At 40.5% G+C, this 19,490-nt stretch overlaps 1 protein-coding gene across 2 annotated transcripts in view; it reads right to left on the bottom strand.

The window, feature by feature from the left end:
* The window catches only part of TMEM132C (transmembrane protein 132C), a 219,163-nt gene that overhangs the window by 145,831 nt on the left and 53,842 nt on the right, over nt 1-19,490 (bottom strand). Inside the window, exon 2 of one of the 2 annotated variants that reach the window (XM_075168147.1) lies at nt 6,748-7,636. In XM_075168147.1, the coding sequence (XP_075024248.1) occupies nt 6,748-7,636 (889 nt within the window). Of the gene's footprint in view, nt 1-6,747; nt 7,638-19,490 lie in introns of both variants that reach the window. The other variant, XM_075168146.1, reaches the window with a different exon arrangement.

The following is a 19,490-nucleotide window of genomic DNA, read 5'->3' on the forward strand; positions in this document are numbered from 1 at the left end:
GGACCCAGCTGCCTCTGGTATGACACTGATGTCCATGAAAAGTGCCTGCTAAGGGCTAATGAAATTAAACTAACTGGAGTGTGATACCATTCTCTCAAAATAGCATTATCACATTCTCTTGTTTGAAAAAGTATTTTTTACATCACAAATGCTTTTTAAACTTGTATTGAGAAATATTTACCCTTTTACTGTTAGTCTGTCATATTCTCTAGTAAATGACAATTAGGAGTACTTCAACAGACTACGTCCCCATTGCTTACTGAAGCAGAATATAAAAAATGATAGCACATGATTGCTATGATTTTTTAACTACGCATTTACTTTGGAGAAATCTTAACAAAGCACTTGCAAGGTGCTATTACACTTTGTTACTTGCAAAAACCATAATCCCCACAGTGTAACAACTTTTGTATGATTTACTGTAGCTTGTTTTATGTAATACACAGATGCCCTATGGGGATCAGAGGCTCACTAGACTGAATGATGCACATAGAGCACAGTCCAGTCTCTTCCCTGAATTATGTATAGTACAAACAAGCCATCTGAGAAGGTGAAGATGTAAGCAGGGATAAAATGATATGCCTAAAGTAACACAGTAAGTCCTGAACAGAAGTAAGAAGAGAATCCAGGTCTCTTGACGTCCTAATTTGTGCACAATAAGGACTAGACCACTACCTTTCTTTCATTAACCTGCTCCACTGTAGATTTGTAGCTGAATTGTTACTAATCATTCTATAGAAGGGAAAACAAAAAAAATCAATAAGAATTAAAGTTTCATAAGGCTAAACACTAGATAATGAAATATATAAACTCTTCATCAATGAAATATATAAAACCCCTTCAAGCCATAATTCACAGCTCTGAACACTTTTGCAAACCAACTCTGGCCTAGCACCTGACTTTATGGGTCCTACCAACACCATAAAATAACTGGGAAACCACTTTGATGGGCTGGGAAAGAGTTTCTCCAGTTTCTCTTAACCCTGATTAAAGGTTCATAAGCAAGCAAATTGCTTTTATTTCCCAGCCTTGACTTAATAATTGACTTTACTGAAAGAGATACCAAGAAAAATGTGAACAGAATAGTCTGAAAGATCTTAGTTAGCAAGTTTGCATCTTGTTTATTCAAGATGGAAACATGAATGGAGAAACTGTACCTCAGGTGAGAACAAACAGCAGTTTGCTACCCAGAGTGCCTGAGATGCATACTTTTCTTTATACAGTGTAAGAATTAGCCACTTACAGTTTTATCTGTGCCTCAGAATACAAGATGTACATCTAAAGAAGTTTAAGGCACTATAAAAGGAAATCTAGCTTTCAGAGACTATATCTGTGTTATTTTCTACATTTGTGCAATAGGTAAAACTGCAGGTCTGAATTTTTGAAGACGAGACCTTCTTTTCAATTGAAAATGGAACATGAAATAATGAGACAACAGAACCAAGTCTCAGGGCTTCAAACTCCTCTCCCTTCAGATGTCGACTGATACGCTTTTGTGCAGTAAAATAACTTTTAAATATTTAAGTAATGCAAAGCTGCATAGAAATGAAAAATGTTTTGTTGCAATTCACATCTGGAGACACACATGTACGCCCAGAAGAGCATCCCACCAAATCATTCTGTCTCTTTTCATTTCACTCTGAGCTGCATTAGTTTTAAAATATGAAGCAGTATAAAAAACCACACTCTTCATTTCCAGTTGGAAATCAGCATTCCATTTACTGTGGAAAATAGTTACTTGGGATAATATGTCCCAAATTACGGGTTAACACAAAACGTAGAGTGAACTCAGCCCTGGTTTTAGTCTCACATATTCTGGTTAACTTCAGCTTCAGTTACTCATTACGACGTCACTTGCGTTTGCAGTGATGCTACCACCATACTGCAGCAGTAAAAACTGATAAACCAACAATTAAGCACAAGTAAATTTCAGGGTACTAAAGGTTATTTCACATAAGGTAAGATTAAAATGTCAGTATCTAAAATTAAACAGTAATTGCTTGAAAATGTTATTACTTTTGTTTCTTTTATATACAGCAGGTAGAACAGCTGAGGGCAGTGCCAAGCACAGACAGCTCCCCTGAGTGGTTTACTCCCTAGGGAGGCTCAAATAGGTCTTCCATGCCAAACAGGCAGATTTAGTGCTGGAGATCCCCCTTTTCCATGACCAGTTACTCCAAAATGGCTATTTATGGTCAGATCACAATCTAATCTTTGAAATATTGAGATTTACAAGCAAGCAGTACAACAATGTTATGATCGTAACTACTTTCTCTAGCTATGGCTATTCTGTGTAGTGCTACTCTACGTGTGCATCTTCCTCTAGTTTTTTAGCTGTTCTCAATACCACCTAGCACAGCTCTGCTGTCAATACTCATTAGGAACTGACATATAAAGCTGCCTCAGCTGATGGGTTTAATAGCTTTCCTCACTGCATTTATCCTTTATCTTTCTTCCAATCTGTAGATTTATTATCACTACTAATTATCCATTGTCTTGGGTTGATTTGTTTGCTGGACAAAGGTAATTCAGTAACACTGTTTAGAACCTACATCCCTTCAGGTACAATGAGCTGCACTGCAAAATCTGTAATAAGAAGCCTGAGGGGAAAAAAGTACCACTGTTTTTCACCTCTTTTTTCTAATCAGGCCAGATAACAACTTCATCCTCTTTCCCGTTACTTATCCTGCTCAATACCTCCTGTAAATCGGGTTATCTGGTGGTTCAGCACCTTCTAGAGTGAGTTAGAGATTAGCTGCTGCCTCGCAGAGTAACATAAAACACTTCGCACTCCCACACCTTTTGCTTTGGCCCTGTGCTGCACAGTGCTCTGCCAGATCAAATGTGGCATGTCACGCCATGAAAAACAGATGGAAGGATCCTTTAATGGTGTAGTAGCTGGAAAAGTATTTAGAGCTACAGACAAACACAGCAATGCACACAGGCCAACGTTTTCAAAGCTGCCTAATGCATTCAGCTCACCAACTCCCCAGTACTACAAATAGAAATTAAATGCCCGGTTTCCTACTTACCTTCAAATATCTCAGCCTACACATGCAGCTATGTGTTACTTTCTGAAAGTTAACCTCACAAGAATAGCTTATTTTCAGTATGGTTATGATTTTTCCCCTTATTTGTAGCCTGCTGGGTGTGAGGGCAGTTCATAAAAGCATTCAAGAACAGGGTCTTGCCCTAAGGATTTTGCTTTCTAATCCTTACAGACAATACACCCAAAATGATGACTCAGATTAGAAAAGCTTGTGTACACAGCAATTGGTGAAGCAGCAATCAATCATGGCAGCTCTGCTGAAGCCAGCGGTGTTAATTTATAACAGCTCTGGGAAGTGCACAGAAGACCTGAATGATCTTTATTTTAAATATTGCTAGATTTTTGCTTTTCTGTCCTATATAGATGCTACTTTTCTTCTGTTCATAGTTTACCCAACTGCTAGAGGTAACTAATTTTCCTTACCGAGCAGTCAGCAGTAAGTGCAATTCATCTCTCTTTTGGGGGCCCAGAAATCCTTCCCAATGGTAAGAATGCAGTGCAATATTTCCTTCCCCCTTCTCTATTTCTCAGCTCTTTTATCAAGATTTTCCCATTCATGTGACTGTTGATAATATATGGCAAACATGAAACCCCTTCCATCAGAGGAAGTCAAAGTCTTTTAGGAACAGGACTGAAACAGGCTTCCCACTCCTGAGAGTGATGCTGACTAACTGTTCGCATTTTCTACATTGCATATAGAAAAGGCCTGTAAAGACTTGCCAGAGGTGACACAGCAGGACAGGAACAGGCCTGTGAACAGAACCTACACCCTTTAACCTATCGGTATTGTTTGAACTGCTTTCACAATAGGCCTGTGCTGACTAGATGCAAGAAAGGAAGATCTGTGTTTATTCAGACAGTGCTCCTACTGCGTTAATGTACTACCACATATAATTCGATTCACTCCCTGTCATATTAGTCATTCTCTTTGACTTTACTGGTGTTCTTGGGCTGATAAATTTATAGGTACAGTAATAGGATTCTGAATTAAGACACAATTTAAGAACACAGTTTCAATTGCAATGATTTGTGGATATGAGGTCATTTAGACCAGTCTACTTCCCTTTTGCCAGAGAAGATTTGTAGCTATTATTCCCCCCCCAAAGCAATGATCACATGCTGTTTGCTTCGGCACTGGATGTTGCAATACCTCAATGAAAAATATACAAGAAGCAGAAAATAAACAAACCCACTATGCCTGGGGATAATGTGTGGTGTGTTTTTCTTTAGGATAATTAAATGTGAATGCATGTCATAGGATGTAGGGATTGCTCTGCTGGGAACCCATGAGTATGAGAGCATACGGCCCTCTATCTAACCAGGCAAATGGCCACGGAGAAGGTTAAAGGAGCCCCTAGGCAGACCTAGCATATGCACTGACTACTCCCTGGCTGCTGTAGCCACTTGGCTTTTTTTCCTGTAAGATACAGGCACTTCACAGATTCCTGGGTCACATTCTACAGTCTTTCACACCTAGGAAGTCTCACCGAAGACAACAGGTTTCCACCACAGAAGCAGGAAGCTGAATTTGGCTTTGCCAGCCTTTCACCACCACTCCGCCACTAAAACCACAAAAGAAACCTTCGAGGTTGACAGAATGGGCCACAAGGTTCATGCTTCAGGGGACGGTCCCACACGACATTCACCAGTGGGTATCAGCTGCCCCTTCCTATTGCAGTGTCAGGAAAACAGTTAAAACAATTTCCTTTTCTTTTACATAGAATTATCCTCCTGTACACCTTAAGCAAAGCTTCCATCTGATGCCTTAACAACTGCACAGATCAGCATCTTTGGTAGATACAAGAGACTAACACGCCTGCAAGACAAAGTTTTCAAAACCAAGACTGCATTGGAGTATCTCCCATTGCTTTTTTTGCCTCTGGTGGTGGAGAGGAGGAAGCATACTGAACAGTGCTGATTTTTAGAACGTGAGTCAGCCCTATACTACATCTCAAGGCAATGACCACCTGCCCAACCGCACTGGAATCAAGCAAAAGACATTTTAAAAAAAAAAAATCTTGGTCTCTTCAGCCTCTTGTGTTCTTGTGTCTGGTTCAAAGTAACTTTAAGCAAAAATGCAAATCCTCTTTTCACCAAAAGGATGTTTCAGCAAGAGAACATGGCCTGAGCTCTGCATTTGTGGTAACACAGAACAACTAATATACCAACAAATGTCAGACACTTCAAATAAATCAGTCACTTGTTCTCAAAACGAAAGCAAATCCATTTTGTCCATAACAGCAAGTCACACAGGCAACTACTGACATCCCACATTACCATCTCTATCTATTGCACCTCTCAGCATGCAAATGATATCCTTGCCTAGGCAGTCAGATTCACTTCTGAGCAAAGAAATAAATCACCAGATTTCAACAAGCTTGTTTATCTTCAACTTGCTTTTCAGGAAGACAAAGACTGTGACACAGACCTTCAAAGGGTGATCCCCTCTCCTATCCACCCAGCAAACACCCAGTTCATTGCTTTTGGACAACTTCTTTCACCACAGCTATGCTTGTTATGTGGAAAAGTATTCTGTTTCTACTGCTTCGTGAAAAAGGATTTTCCATAAAAGATAAGCAACAGTGTCAGAAAAGACTTCTATAACGGAGTTTTCACTCAGTAAACAGGTGTCTGGGAGATTATCTCACCAACTTAACCAAAGCTGCGAACATCAGAACGATTCTGGCATGACTAAAACCCCCCTTTTTTAAAATAAAAGCCTTTTATCTGCCAAGCAACACTTCCTGTTCTAAAGGCTATTCTCCTCAGTAGTTGTCAACTATGTATTAATCTAATTCATGTAAGCCTTAGAAATAAATACTTTCATGTGCAGAATCTTTTGGGAAACTCTGATTCCCTGAGGCTTTAAAGAGCAATTGTTGCTTATCACCGTGGAAATTTCCCTTGAATTTAAAGCCTGGTAACAAGGAAAAAAAAAACCACATCAAATATTTCAGTGATTAACAAGTTTCCCAGTCTTTGTCATCCTCAAAGGATTTTCATCTGATCGGTAGGGAAACTGCTAAAGAAGAAAATAAAAGGAAAGTGATCCGACCCAGTAAGACAGTTCTTGTGTTCCCAGGTCCTGTATTCACCATTCGTGTCCAAAGTAATGGCACTCACTTCTAACAGTGAGTTAACAGACAGCAATATCAAACACATTAGGCCTTATTTTAAAGGGTATATGCGTTGGCAAAGACAAACGCTACTTAACTACCAGTAGATAGTTAAACCCCTCCCTAAAGAGCTCTTATAACAAAACCACTCTGTGTGGGAGAGGCAAAGCACCATCAGAGCACTTAAAGAAAAGCAGGTAATTGAAGTTTTGCTACATTTAAACTCCATGCCTGTGCAATAAAAACCTGATTTTAAAAGCCCTGTAAAGCAGAGAACTTTTCTGGTGCCTTACTGTCTGTCATTCTGCAGAAATGGTCCCACTAAAGCAGCGAATGGCCGTGTTTTGTACATTGTTGCATAACGGGGGCATGTGATAAATGGCATGGCATACATGTTACAAGCCTGCTAGTGATGGAGGCTTTCAATCTTCTTCATAGTGTTCAAGGAGGAAAATTATGTATTTCAGTGACTAGGAGCAACCTTTGGTTGGCTTTAACCTCAAATTGGTTGAGATTCATCCCGTGTCCCCAACATCTTTGTGTGCTACTGCATTAGAAACATTCAAAAACAACCTACCGTACCTGAGTATGAACTGATCCACCGTAGAATTGTTGGCAATTGTCACGTAAACATTCACAACTTCTCCTTGTTTGACAGGCTTTGAGGGCAACCAGACAACAATATTACTATCCAGCCGTAGCTCCGTTAGCTGAGAAGTCTCCTGGCCTCGGTAGAGGCTGACAGATCCAATCCTCTGTAAGTGGGACATGGTTTCATCTATGCCATCTTTTCCTGGCCGGATAGCATTTCCCTTCCTTATATCCTCAGCAGTACATTCTCCCTTCTCGTCTCCTGGTTGGATAGTATAGTAAAGCTCCACAGGGCTCCCTTCAAACTGATCCGGTGTCTTCTTGCGGCCCGTGACAACCGTGGGGGGGTTAAACCAGCTCGGCAGGAGCTCCAGCTCTGCCACACACAACCCCAGATCCCCTTTCAGCCTGCAGCTGCCTCTGACTTCTCGCGTCTCTCGGAAGGCAAACACCCGCAGGCAGGGCAGCCGTTCCGTGGTGCTATAGTCATCCCAGTCCCTGCCCACGATGTAGAACAGGACCTGGACTTTGGGCTTGCTCAGGTAAATTTTGTCGCTCATTATGTAGGCCTTAAGTTTCCAGTTATAAGTAAACTTGTTGGCAGATCCAAAAAAGTTGGAAGTTAACATTAGGTCCTGGGGCACAACTTGTTCAACAGAAAAAGGTCCATAGCTGGCATTTAATATTGGTGGTCTCTTGGCTTTATATGGGAAGAACGATTCCACCCTGGACTGCAAACTGGAATTTCTCATAAAGTCCTGGTTGGCTTCTTTGAGAAAGAAAGATGTCTCAGCACTGAAGATCCGATAGCTCACACGTAGGTATGTTGGTAATGAAGAAAATCTCTGATTATTGTCCAAGATCCCTCGACACTCTGTCACTAATATAAAAGAAAAGGTGATGCGAGTTAGATCAAATCTGCTTATAGGTTCAAAGGGACATTTACTATAACTTTAGTAGAGCTACTTGATAAGTTAGGGACAAGCACTATTTTGTGCAAAAAATATTTACAGTGTAGCTGTAAATGTTTAGTGTAGCTACATGTTTAGATGTAGCTAATTCTTTTTTGCATTACATTCACAAAAGAAAAAAAAATGCAGGCTTTCGTGCTACCTTGCATTTAACTATGATAAACGTTTTGTCACACATGCACATATACACACACAGGTGATGTACAAAGGGTTGTGTGCAGCACCATCAATTATTCCTGCTCCCAGAGGGAGTAGGAAGATTCACAAGCAGAAGCAATGCTTGTCCCAATAGCCATTTTACATGGCTCAGCTGACTGCAGCAGTGCTTTGCTAATGCACAGCAAACACACACTCATTGAATACTTTGACTATCACCTGAATGAGAAATAACTAGGTTACTTGTCACTCCTATGCAACGTCTCACCTCTCTAACAAAACTTCAAGCAAACTTGCATAAGTTTGCGCGCACCAATTCTCTTAAGGACTGGCCCCAAATCAAAGTCAAAGCCTTCCAAAAGCAATTCCGTAAGTAAACAGGGTGTCTTTTAAACCACCCATGTGCTCACCTTCCCCACTCTTTTCCTGGTCATACCATCCCCTTCTAAACTTTCCACCCTCTTAGAACTTCTCTCCTGTCTTTCCAATCTTTTGTTCAGTTACAGCATGCATAAGGTATTCCGTACATTGCTACGGACCACTGAATCACAGCCCCCGAAGGACTGCTTATCACTATCCCTACAGGATCACTGTCCAGGAGATCAAAGATAGTTTCTGTTCTACAGCCAAAGACAGAAACTACTTTTCTAAGAACTGACACGTACACCATTTCACACTCTTCCTCCATCAAGAAACCTTGCTCTCGTATTACTGTTTCTAGCACTATGGTCTACGCCTCTATAATTTAATATTGACAGTACCTCAGCTTTCTAAGTTATTTAAACACAGATGCACATCACAGGCTAGAAATATTTCAACAAGTGCTAATATATGAGATGCACACAGAGAGAAATTAGGACATACTGGCTGATTTTAAGTTTCAGCTGAATATCAGATTCCTTTTGACCTAAATGTTGTTTCCCTATTATAAAGATTAACAACATATATGGTTGAAAGAGAAAAATTGTTATCTAAATAGGGTAGATAACAACAGAGGACAGTTAAAATACAGTAGATTACATAATGCTACTCACAACCCTCTTCCTAACTCATACTGAAGAGACTGACTGTAGGTACGTAAGTTAAATGAATGATGATGCATCTAGCGCTAGACTGTCTTTAGTATTTAAAAACAGACCTTGCCCTCAGACATATGTCAGTTCCAACATCCTCGGGGAATCCCATCAGAGTCAGGATTTAAGATTCTGTGTAAATCCAGCTCTTTAAAGAAGAAAGGCAACCGTAAGGGCAATGCATAATGTGCAGATTCATCTCAAACTCAGGAACACCTAAAGATGTCTAAAAAGCCCTACAGAGTCAGGCTCTTTTATCAGCTGTCTCACAAAGGTCTGCAGCTTGAGGATTTTTGCAAATAATAGATTCAATGTCCTTCTAGCATGTCTGGCTGCTAGCATGCTAATTATGCAGTCAAATTTAATTAAATGTTTTCAAGTAATAAATAATCAATATCTGTCATTACACCAAATGACTACTGCTGACAGACAACTTCACTACAATCCTGTTGAGTGTGCACACAGCTAGTGCGCTGGCACTACTCAGTGCTGGGAAAGCGAATAGCTTTGGAAGGCAGGTGTTAGGCAATTAAGAAAAAAGGAAAGAAACAAACGTGGAGGAGGGGGAAATCAGAGCTCTCAAAGGACAGCAGCCATAAATTTGAAATAAGGAATTAAGATGTGTTCACTCATGTTTAATTCATGCACCACCACTGGATGGTAGAATTAGTTCTCATAAATGAGCAAACTGCCATGACTGGACAAAACCAAAAAAATTAGATGGCAAAAAGAGAAAAAGGTAAGAGGCCTGTCAATGAAAACACCAGACTGTAGTGAATTACCAGCACAACACCCTCTCTGTCAAGTAGATTCACGTTTAAAATATAACATCAGTTTAACACACTGTTACAATCCTGTAAGTCTACAATCCTTGGCATACATTTTAATTCTGCTGGAAAGGAATCTACAAATGCCACCTCCTGAGCTGATCGATTTCCCCTTAGCTGAATCAAAGTACTAATCTGTTAGGGTTACATCCCAAAGTGCTGTAACACTGAAATAAGGAATGCAAAGAAGAGCCACTTTGGACGATGGACCTTTCAAGAGAACAGCAAAGCCTACATACTTCTTCTGGTCCAGGAGCAGAACAGGAACTTGGTTTACTGAAACAGGCACAGTTTGGTCTCATTTTCTTCTCTAAATCCCTTCACCTGCCCTGGATGAGCCTGCTGAGATTTGGTCAGCTTCCTGCAGCCCTTCGCAAAGAACAATCATGGACATTTACAAGACAGATACGGCCATTCTTTTAAAAACACCTGGTTCCTACACAAGTAGTCAGCTTCTTACTGGTCAGTTTGGCTACTGAATTTGACTTGACGAATCATTAGAATTTCTTTATTAGGCATCCTCTTGTGTCAGGCTAAACGCCTTGTAATACTAGAGGGAAGCAAGCTCTAGTTAAAGAAAAGCACATAAGCAACTACATAAGTGAATGTAAGCATTAAATTGACTTAAGCACACAGGTACATTTTGCTGAAGTGTTTCCATGATTAGAGATACTCTAGATTTGGCACCATTGCTACTGAGGGAATACCTTTGGCTCCAATAGATCTGCAAAAAACAGAAATAAACTCAGCAGGCTGCAGAGACAACTGAACTCCTCTGATTTCAAAGGGTTGTTGATCAGGACCTACACTTGAAACTTAACAGCTGTTTTTCTGCAATTCCCAGGACTTTTGCTGCAGCACATTATCCTCACACAGACAATGGTCTCATTTTTGCAGGCACTCCACTTATCCCAGATCAATCACATGGACAAGGTGTGTAGGACTTGTCCCTATATTAAGAAAAACAGCCATGCAACTTCCGCTTTAATAAGCTGAAAGCAAACAGCAAAACCTACGTGGTCAGACTGACAGCAAAAGGAAGAAAAAGCTTTGCTTTTTTATTGTCGTCTAAAGATTTCCACCCACTTTCATACTGTACATAATGGAGTGATATAGTTCTATAGTGATGGCTGTACTTTAGACAATTTATTTAAGCACTTTAAGCCTTTTAATGATAAAATTGGTAGTTAAAATTGTCCATTTTATTTTAGAATCCCAACCATGTGCATCAGTAACTACAGACCATCATTTAAGGGATTTGTTCTATACTCTTCATCTCTACCCAATAACCTTCATGTCCTGGTATAATTAATTACCAATGTTTCCAGAGAACATTTTTGTATGCTTGATCAGATCATCTACAAAGTTCTTTAATTTATCAGAGAATCTATTTAAACACAATGCCAAAGTTTTTCTGAGCTTCATATCACAAGTTATTATTTTAAATAATCATTAAGCATAAGATTACTTTGTCTACCTGAAAAATAAATAGACTGCCTGTTACAGAGCGGGGCAGGAAAGAAGCCATGTCTATCAATGCTTTCAGGTGCTCTGGAACAGATTTCTCCATTTTAAACTTTTTTCTGCTCAACCACCGAAACACATTTCCAGAGGTTCATGTTAAAGCAAGGTGTAAATTTAAGCGTTTTATCCCTATAACAGCATCAGTTGTGGGAGCAGTATTTCACTGCCAGTTCAGCTTCTTATGTGGGCACAATTGTATCAGTAAAATGGAACTGGGTCTCTGTGACCCAGTGCTATAAGCACATTTATACAAATATAACTTACTCACATCATGGAAGTTGAACTTCCTCAAACAGTTTAGCTAAAGGGTGTAAATATCCTGAGAAAACCCTGGATGTTTCATGTAAGAGTCTATTCCTTAAAGAAAGATGCTTGTTGACCTTCCAGTTGGGTTCAAATTAAGTGCAACTCCCATTTCATGAGGGCTTTTACAAACTGAAATAGAAATCAAGAATACGGGCAAGGGCGAGAACGGAAATGCAGAAACACCGTTTCCGTACTGAAGACTAACTCAGATTACAGCAGGCCTGACTTACGAGTAGGCAGTTAAGTGCTTTACCCTTCTACATTTATCAAACAAGAGTTACAACTTGTCCAGAGATGAAGTCCAGCATGGAAAAGATTAAGAAACATCTAACAAAGCTAGTATTAGCCAAGAACAAAAGTTAAGGCTTACAAGTAATTACTCCTCCTTTGTAACAGCCTGGTGACTTTTTAATCCTTCTTCTGGCATCATATGCTTCTGCAGCACTTCATCTGAACCCAAGCAGGCATCTGTTAAGCACATCACCGGCTCCAGTGTGACAGTCCAGCTCAAATTCCTATAACCTAGCAAGTTCATTTTTGGAGCTGGATATGAAACGGTGAATTCTCATCTGTATTATTATTTCTTGGATTCCAGTGTAAGAGGAATTTTTTTTTTGGGGGGGGGGGGGGGGGGGGGGTTCATATGGAACTGGAGCCCTGGGTGCTGGATTCACTGGAACAGTTATAAAAACTTAATATTTTTAAGCCATTCTTTTATGAGGTTGGTTTGAAACAACTTTCTTTTGGACTGAGAATTAAGGGTTTAGATTGTGGGTGGGAGATTACTGGCCAATGGCCATGTATCTTCACTGACTGATGTTTGATGAGCCACTGAGCCTTCAAGGAAACCATCTGCCTGTCCCCTCAGCCAGAAGGCTCCTAGCCAGAGAAAGCCAGTGAGAAGCAGAAGACATCTGCCTATGCAAAGGAAGACTAATGCGAGAAGCTTTCTCTGCACCTTGTATGGCTCTCACAAAGGCACGTTTATAATTACTCCTTCCAGGAAACAAACCATACGAAAAGTGGTACACAAATTTCTGTCCCTCTGTGTTCTCCTATTGCCCTAGCACATCAGTACAGCTGAAGCTTCCACCAAGAATTCTGTAACTTTTAAGGCAGGATCTTCTCCTTCCTTTTTATAACAGCTTTACCCACTGCCTTGTTCCTCCATTCCTAAACATAGCTATAATTGAATGCTGTACCATATTGATTTTTTTTTTTTGGCCCAAATTCCATGCCACTAGAGTTTTAAGAAAAAAAAACAAGTATTAATTTACAGCACCACCACCACCTAAAATTCTGCATATTATCCCTCCTCCTTACATGGACTCCTATTCCCATGCTGCCCCTACACCCAGAGAGCCTAACCGTACTATAAACACATTATACAAACCATCCTCTCATGAAAGTCCCCACCTTTGAATTCTCTTCAGCGACTCCACCTTCCACTACAAACCTGTTCTGCTCTTGCACTGCAAATCACATATTTCAGCTCAGGAAATACAGAGTAGGGAAAGAATAAAAGTAGAAAAGATGCACTTAAATCAGCGCAGATGTTTCCTTCACTACAAAATGTCAACAGCTATATTTTCTGGTTCATTTTCCTTTAATTTTCTATACTAGCACCACATTTAGTGACTTCAGTGTATGAAATCTTTGTAGCGAGTATTTTGCTTAGAACTAGAGCTCAGCAAATACTTCAAGACATAAGTGTCTCTGAATATTCATTTGGACTTCAGAATGATCTTAGTTGTACTCTCATCCCCTCCACGTTCCCTTTTCTTAACATCTGGAAAAAGGAATTTCGCTGTTAGAAAGGCTGGGTGGAACTTAAAACCAAACAAGCTCAAATTCAGAATACAGAAAATATTTTTAACTGTGAGGTTGGTTAACCATTGCAACAAACTACAGAAAGGAGCAATGGCTTGGCCGTGTCTTCACATCAAGACTGGATTCCTTTCTGAAAGGTACTTTTTTCTCAGTACAAGTTACTGTTTAAGTATAGGGATGACTGGAGCCTCATACTCCTCTCCGGCTTAAAATCTATAGTTCTGTGACCATTCAAAAAAAATCAATTGGAAAACGTACATGACAGGGTAATTGCAGAAGCCACATTTTCTATTTCTCATGCTCGCCCATCAGATATGCTTTCTCACCCAGTGAGAGAACAGAGAGACTCTTTGACTAATTGCACATAGGCAATGTCAAGTGTCAAATGCTTATGGTGAATGTTGGAGACAATTTGTGAAGTTAAAAATAAACTGTGGAAACAAATCTCCAAAGAAATCCATATAGCAAACATTTGAGGGAAATTGCAGCCTATTTTCAAATATTCTGAGAGCACCCAATGAGGGCAATTTTGTCAAATAAATGATTGCTAACAAAATTATTTTCTCAGTTCTTTTTAGAAACCAGATTTTATTAAACTGTGACCTGAAGTCCAAGGATAAGTTTATAATTGCAGTGTTTTGTTGATTGACATGGGATAGTATACCCCTATTCACATATATACGTGTACACACCCTTGGTAACCAACCAGACATATTTTAAGCCCAGATGTAGATGGAACCTTATTTAGCCTAGATCAGAGTTCAATTAAACCACAGCACATAAAGATCATCAGGAGACACTATATTCAGTTACTCTGAACAAATTTCCTATTTTATTTCAGTGGGACTGAAATAAAGATCAACTTATTTCATTCAGTATATTGTTAAATGAAAACCTGCAATAAAATTCTATTAAACAGGCTTCTTTCACATACTGAGAGTATACTCCTTAATGAAATTATCCTTTGTATCTTACTGCAGCCAAAATCTTCACTAAATCTCAACAGACATCCGTGGATTTAGTACAGAAGTGAACACTTCCCCCATTCTTCTCCAGCAGAGGCAGAACACAGTCATTTCACAACTGTCAGGAAAATGACAAAAGTACCTAAAACAATGAATGAACAAAAGGTACACCAGCAACTTTTGCACTTCTTTAAAATACAAAAACAAGGGGACAGTCACTGAAACTAAATAATGGGAATTCCAAGTGGATTAAAAAAAAAATATTTAATACAGTGCGTGATTAGATGATAGAGCTCATTGCACAGAGGCCAAGAACTTATCCAGACTTAAATTGACAATCTGAATGTTTGGAAAGATATGCAGACCATCTAGAGTAATGTCATTAACTACATGTAAAACTCCTTGTTTTAGTATTTATCTATTAGAAAGCAGGATTAGACCTCTGCATTATAAAGCATTATCCAACATCTGTCAGGTTGTTCCATCTTCCTCAGGATTACTGACACAACAGGCACATGTGTATAAACCACAGCTGTTTTGTAATGTACAGCCTTTTCACAAACAGAAAAGTGAATCATTGAAGTCTAATTTGGAAACATAATGAAAACTTTCAGAAAACTGCAAATTAGAAATGCATTTCCAATCTTTTAATGACACCCTACGAGCTTCAACTTTTGATGGTCGCAGTTCTACATATCTCACCCTTTGACTGCAGAAATTCCAAAATATCCTTTTATTGCAAACCTATCTTCTCTATCACCCTCAATTCATATAACTGAGACATGTTAGTCAAAGACTGTCTGACATTCAGGACCGAAATCTATAAACTGTTTTCTCAGACTGGCTGATGACCTTAAAAGTCTGTAAAACAACAGTGTATATGCAAAGGTCAGCGAAGGTTTCAGAAATCACTCCTGCTCCCAGCGCTGACATTACCAAATGTCTGTACTGCTGAGGCCATCTGACATATTTAAGCTAGTTTACTGCTTAGAATCAAAGATAAATATCTGGAACTCAAAATTCCGCTAATGAAAGCTTTTGTTAAGAGATAAGGTTTGGAAACTTCTATATAGACACCATTCAGGTACTCAGGCTTTCTTCCCCTCGCCAGAAGCTGCAAATGTCAGTGTCCTGTGAGCAACATGCAGTAGGTAAAATGTCATATGATAGCCTTTCATTCCAACGCTGTTTGCCTCATTGTGGTAAACTCCATGGATTCTGCATTCATTCACTGTGTCAGCACTAAAAGTCCAAAGCAAATAACGCTTAAGCTGATTTTGTCTGATAGCTGTAGAGAAGAGGAGAAGGATTTAGGACACCAGAGTTTATTCCCAGCTCCATTGAAAACATATGGTAGCCATAGGAAACCTCTGCAACTCAGTTTCTCTAGCTGTGGTGGATTGACCTTAGCTGGACGCCAGGTGCCCACCAAAGCTGCTCTATCACTCCCCTCCTCAGCTGGACAGGGAGAGAAAAATAAAATGAAAGTCTCATGGGTCAAGCTAAGGACAGGGAGAGATCATTCACCAATTACCGTCACGGGCAAAACAGACTTGACTTGGGGAAATTAGTTTAATTTATTACCAATCAAATCAGAGTAGGATAATGAGAAATAAAACCAAATCTTAAAACACCTTCCCCCACACTGCCCTTTTTCCAGGGCTCAACTTCACTCCCAATTTTCTCTACGTCCTCCCCTCCAGAGGTGCAGGGGGATGGGGAATGGGGGGTGCGGTCAGTTCATCACACATCTCTGCGGAGGACTCCTCACACTCTTCCCCTGCTCTAGCATAGGGTCCCTCCCACGGGAGACAGTCCTCCCCTAACTTCTCCAACTTGAGTCCTTCCCATGGGCTGCAGTTCTTCACGAACTGCTCCAGCGTGGGTCCCTTCCATGGGATGCAGCCCTTCAGGAACAGACTGCTCCAGCCTGGGTCCCCCACGGGGTCACAAGTCCTGCCAGCAAACCTGCTCCAGCGTGGGCTCCTCTCTCCACAGGTCCACAGGTCCTGCCAGGAGCCTGCTCCAGCATGGGCCCACCATGGGGTCACAGCCTCCTTCGGGCATCCACCTGCTCCGGTGTGAGGTCCTCCAGGGGCTGCAGGGAAACCTGCTCCACTGCTAACCTCCATGGGCTGCAGGGGGACAGCCTGCCTCACCATGGTCTTCACCATGGGCTGCATGGGAATCTCTGCTCCAGTGCCTGGAGCGCTGCCTCCTCCTCCTTCTTCACTGACCTTGGTGTCTGCAGAGTTGTTTCTCTCACATTCTCACTCCTCCCTTCTGACTGCTGCTGGTGTTGCGCAGTTGTTTTTTTTCCCCCTTTTTAAATATGTTACCACAGAGGCACTACCACCGTCGCTGATGGGCTCAGCCTTGGCCAGCAATGGGTCCGTCTTGGAGCTGGCTGGCATTGGCCCTATCGGACATAAGGGAAGCTTCCAGCAGCTTCTCACAGAAGCCATCCCTGTAGCCTCCCGCTACTAAAACCTTGCCACGCAAACCGAATACACTAGCAATGAAATGAGAGAAGCTATCACAAAGTTTGATTGACTTGTGATTAAAAAACACATTGAGTTCATCAGACAAAACACTAGGTAAAACACTGGGTTTTTTTCTCTCCCCCCCCTTAAAGCAGGCAAAAATAACCCAGTTGAAGTCACAAAGTGGGGAATAAGTAGAAAATATGGTCAGGATTTTCTAACTTAACCAGTAACTTTTCAGAGATCTGGACTGTTCATCTCATTGAAGACACTCTGCTAAAGAGGTCTAATTTTCATAGGAGTACAATTATGTGAAAGACAGGTCTCTGCAGAAGACGTCTCAAATTTAGCCCTACAAGATGGCTCACAAAAAACCCCACGAAACTTTAAACCTTGGCCAGAATGTCACAATGATCAGTTACATGAATATCACAGATTTTTTTTTTAAATTACTGAAGAGTCATAAAAATGGGGACATGTAAGATGTAGGTTACAAACATAAAACAAATAGTTCTGGCCTTGGCAATGCATCAATTCCTTGTCCTGTGTCTCTTTCTCTAGTTTTTAATAGCATCGTGCTTTCCTCTGCTGTTTAAGTCTTTGTTAGACGCTGATAGGCACTCATTCCTCTGTTTAGACATTAAATTGCTTTACACAGGCTCCTTGTTTAAAAAGAGATTAGGGTCCTAGAGGCTGAATGGTGCAATTTGCTCAGCACTTTCCACTGCCACAAAAATCAACAAGAACCAAGAGTACAAACTTAGTGTGAGAAGTGCTCAGATCTGTGCAGGATGGAGCCCTCAGCTACACGGGTATAGAAAGAGGACACAGAGGTCTCAATAAATGAATTACAATGCTTTTCCCCTTACCACTCAGTAAGAAAAAGAGAGAATAATTTTTCTTGTAAATAGGTACATTTTGATAAGCTAATTAAAAATAAAGCCAACCAGCAACAACCAACAGGACTTTGTATTACATTAGTGCCAAAAGGCCCACACTGAGATTCAGACTCCACTGTGCTCTGCATTACACAAATATAAGGGGTATTACTCAAAGAGCTAGGTATAACCTGGCAGTGAATAATTCCAAGGCTGAAAAAGAAAAAAGAATTTCTTACCATCAGATCTGGACCAGGCTTTCCCTGGGGTTAATAATATCTCAACACGTTCATAACTGGCATCTCATGTTTCAGGGCCTGTATTCTCAGGGTCCTGGACTCTACCATGAAATAAACCCCTTCCAGACCTATCATCCCACCTCAGCAGTGAAATACACAAGAGATGGAATTTTTCCCACCATCTAGATAGGGAACTGAGGCAGTGTAACTAAATTGAGTTTTCCAGGGGTTTCTACCAAAGCTAAGCACTGAAGTCAGGCATTTTTAGACTCATCCGATGTCATTATCCACAAATCCAATCCTGCCATTTCCAAACCTCCTTTATACATAGATTGATAACACACACATCGGAAGCGGCACGATTTTTTTTGAGGTTGGGCAATTTAAACTTGTTCCTGCAAACAGCCAATAATCCCATACAAGCCAATGGGAACACTGCAGCAACAGGAATTCCTGACCTGTGAAAAGAGTTGCAGATTTGGGCATCACATCTGGGAAAGAATTGTTTTCAAGATCATGTATTTAAAATAGACCTTGAAGCACCATGCCATTGGAAATGCTGAAACACATTATGACACCTATTCCTTAATGCAAATGCCCTATGTTTTAAAGGGCAATCCAAGTTATCTTTAGGTCCAATAACGTACCAACTGCCACATGGATTCTCTGGAGTTTTGTTTATATGGCTCTGAGTTTTCTGTGCTCCAATAGACTATTCATCAGCAATCCTTAGATACTTGCAACAGAGCAAAATCCCTCCTGGACAGCAGTTTCATTTCTTCAATAGCACTTTCCTTAGACCTGTCATCATAATGAGAATGTTTACACAAGAGCACTGATAACTGACTGAAGGGGTATGTGACTTGGATTAGTGGTAGTTTTAAACAACTGCCTTCAATAAACCTTTCAGCTTCCTATCTTACGGTCTTGAGGGAGTTTTACTTTTCAGAGAAAGAAAAACATTATTAGCAAAAACTATTTCCATCATCTTACCCAGTACTTGTTGTAAAATCCTTTGTTTTGTTTGCCTTAATTTAGGTCCAGAATCTGCAAAGCTCGAGCTTGGCAGTAGACCTCTCAATGTACCTTTCAATGTTCGAGATTCACACACAGTCACACGGAAAAGATTTTGATGATTGTCTAAGGTAGTGCCACACCACATGGCAATTGTGCTGTTTTGCATTCTGGGGAGATACAACACAGCAGATGACAGATAAATCCAACTAGCTGCATGTGGCACATGAAGCAGGAGACAGTGGCATTACACTGCACGTGTATCAGGTGAAAGCATCAACGCAAGACAGACTAAGAAGATAATATGATGTAAGAGTCTTACCGTTAATGTATGAAACTTGGCAAGACAAGGTAGCAAATGCTTCCAAGATTAAAATCCAGTCCGTCAACTTTTCCGAGTGGTAACTAAGTGCCTCAATCTCCGCTACCTAGCATCTCCAGGTATCGACGCAAATTTGGTGTAAAATA

This window comes from Calonectris borealis, chromosome 18, assembly GCF_964195595.1.
Source record: "Calonectris borealis chromosome 18, bCalBor7.hap1.2, whole genome shotgun sequence".
NCBI classification, from domain to species: Eukaryota; Metazoa; Chordata; class Aves; order Procellariiformes; family Procellariidae; genus Calonectris; species Calonectris borealis.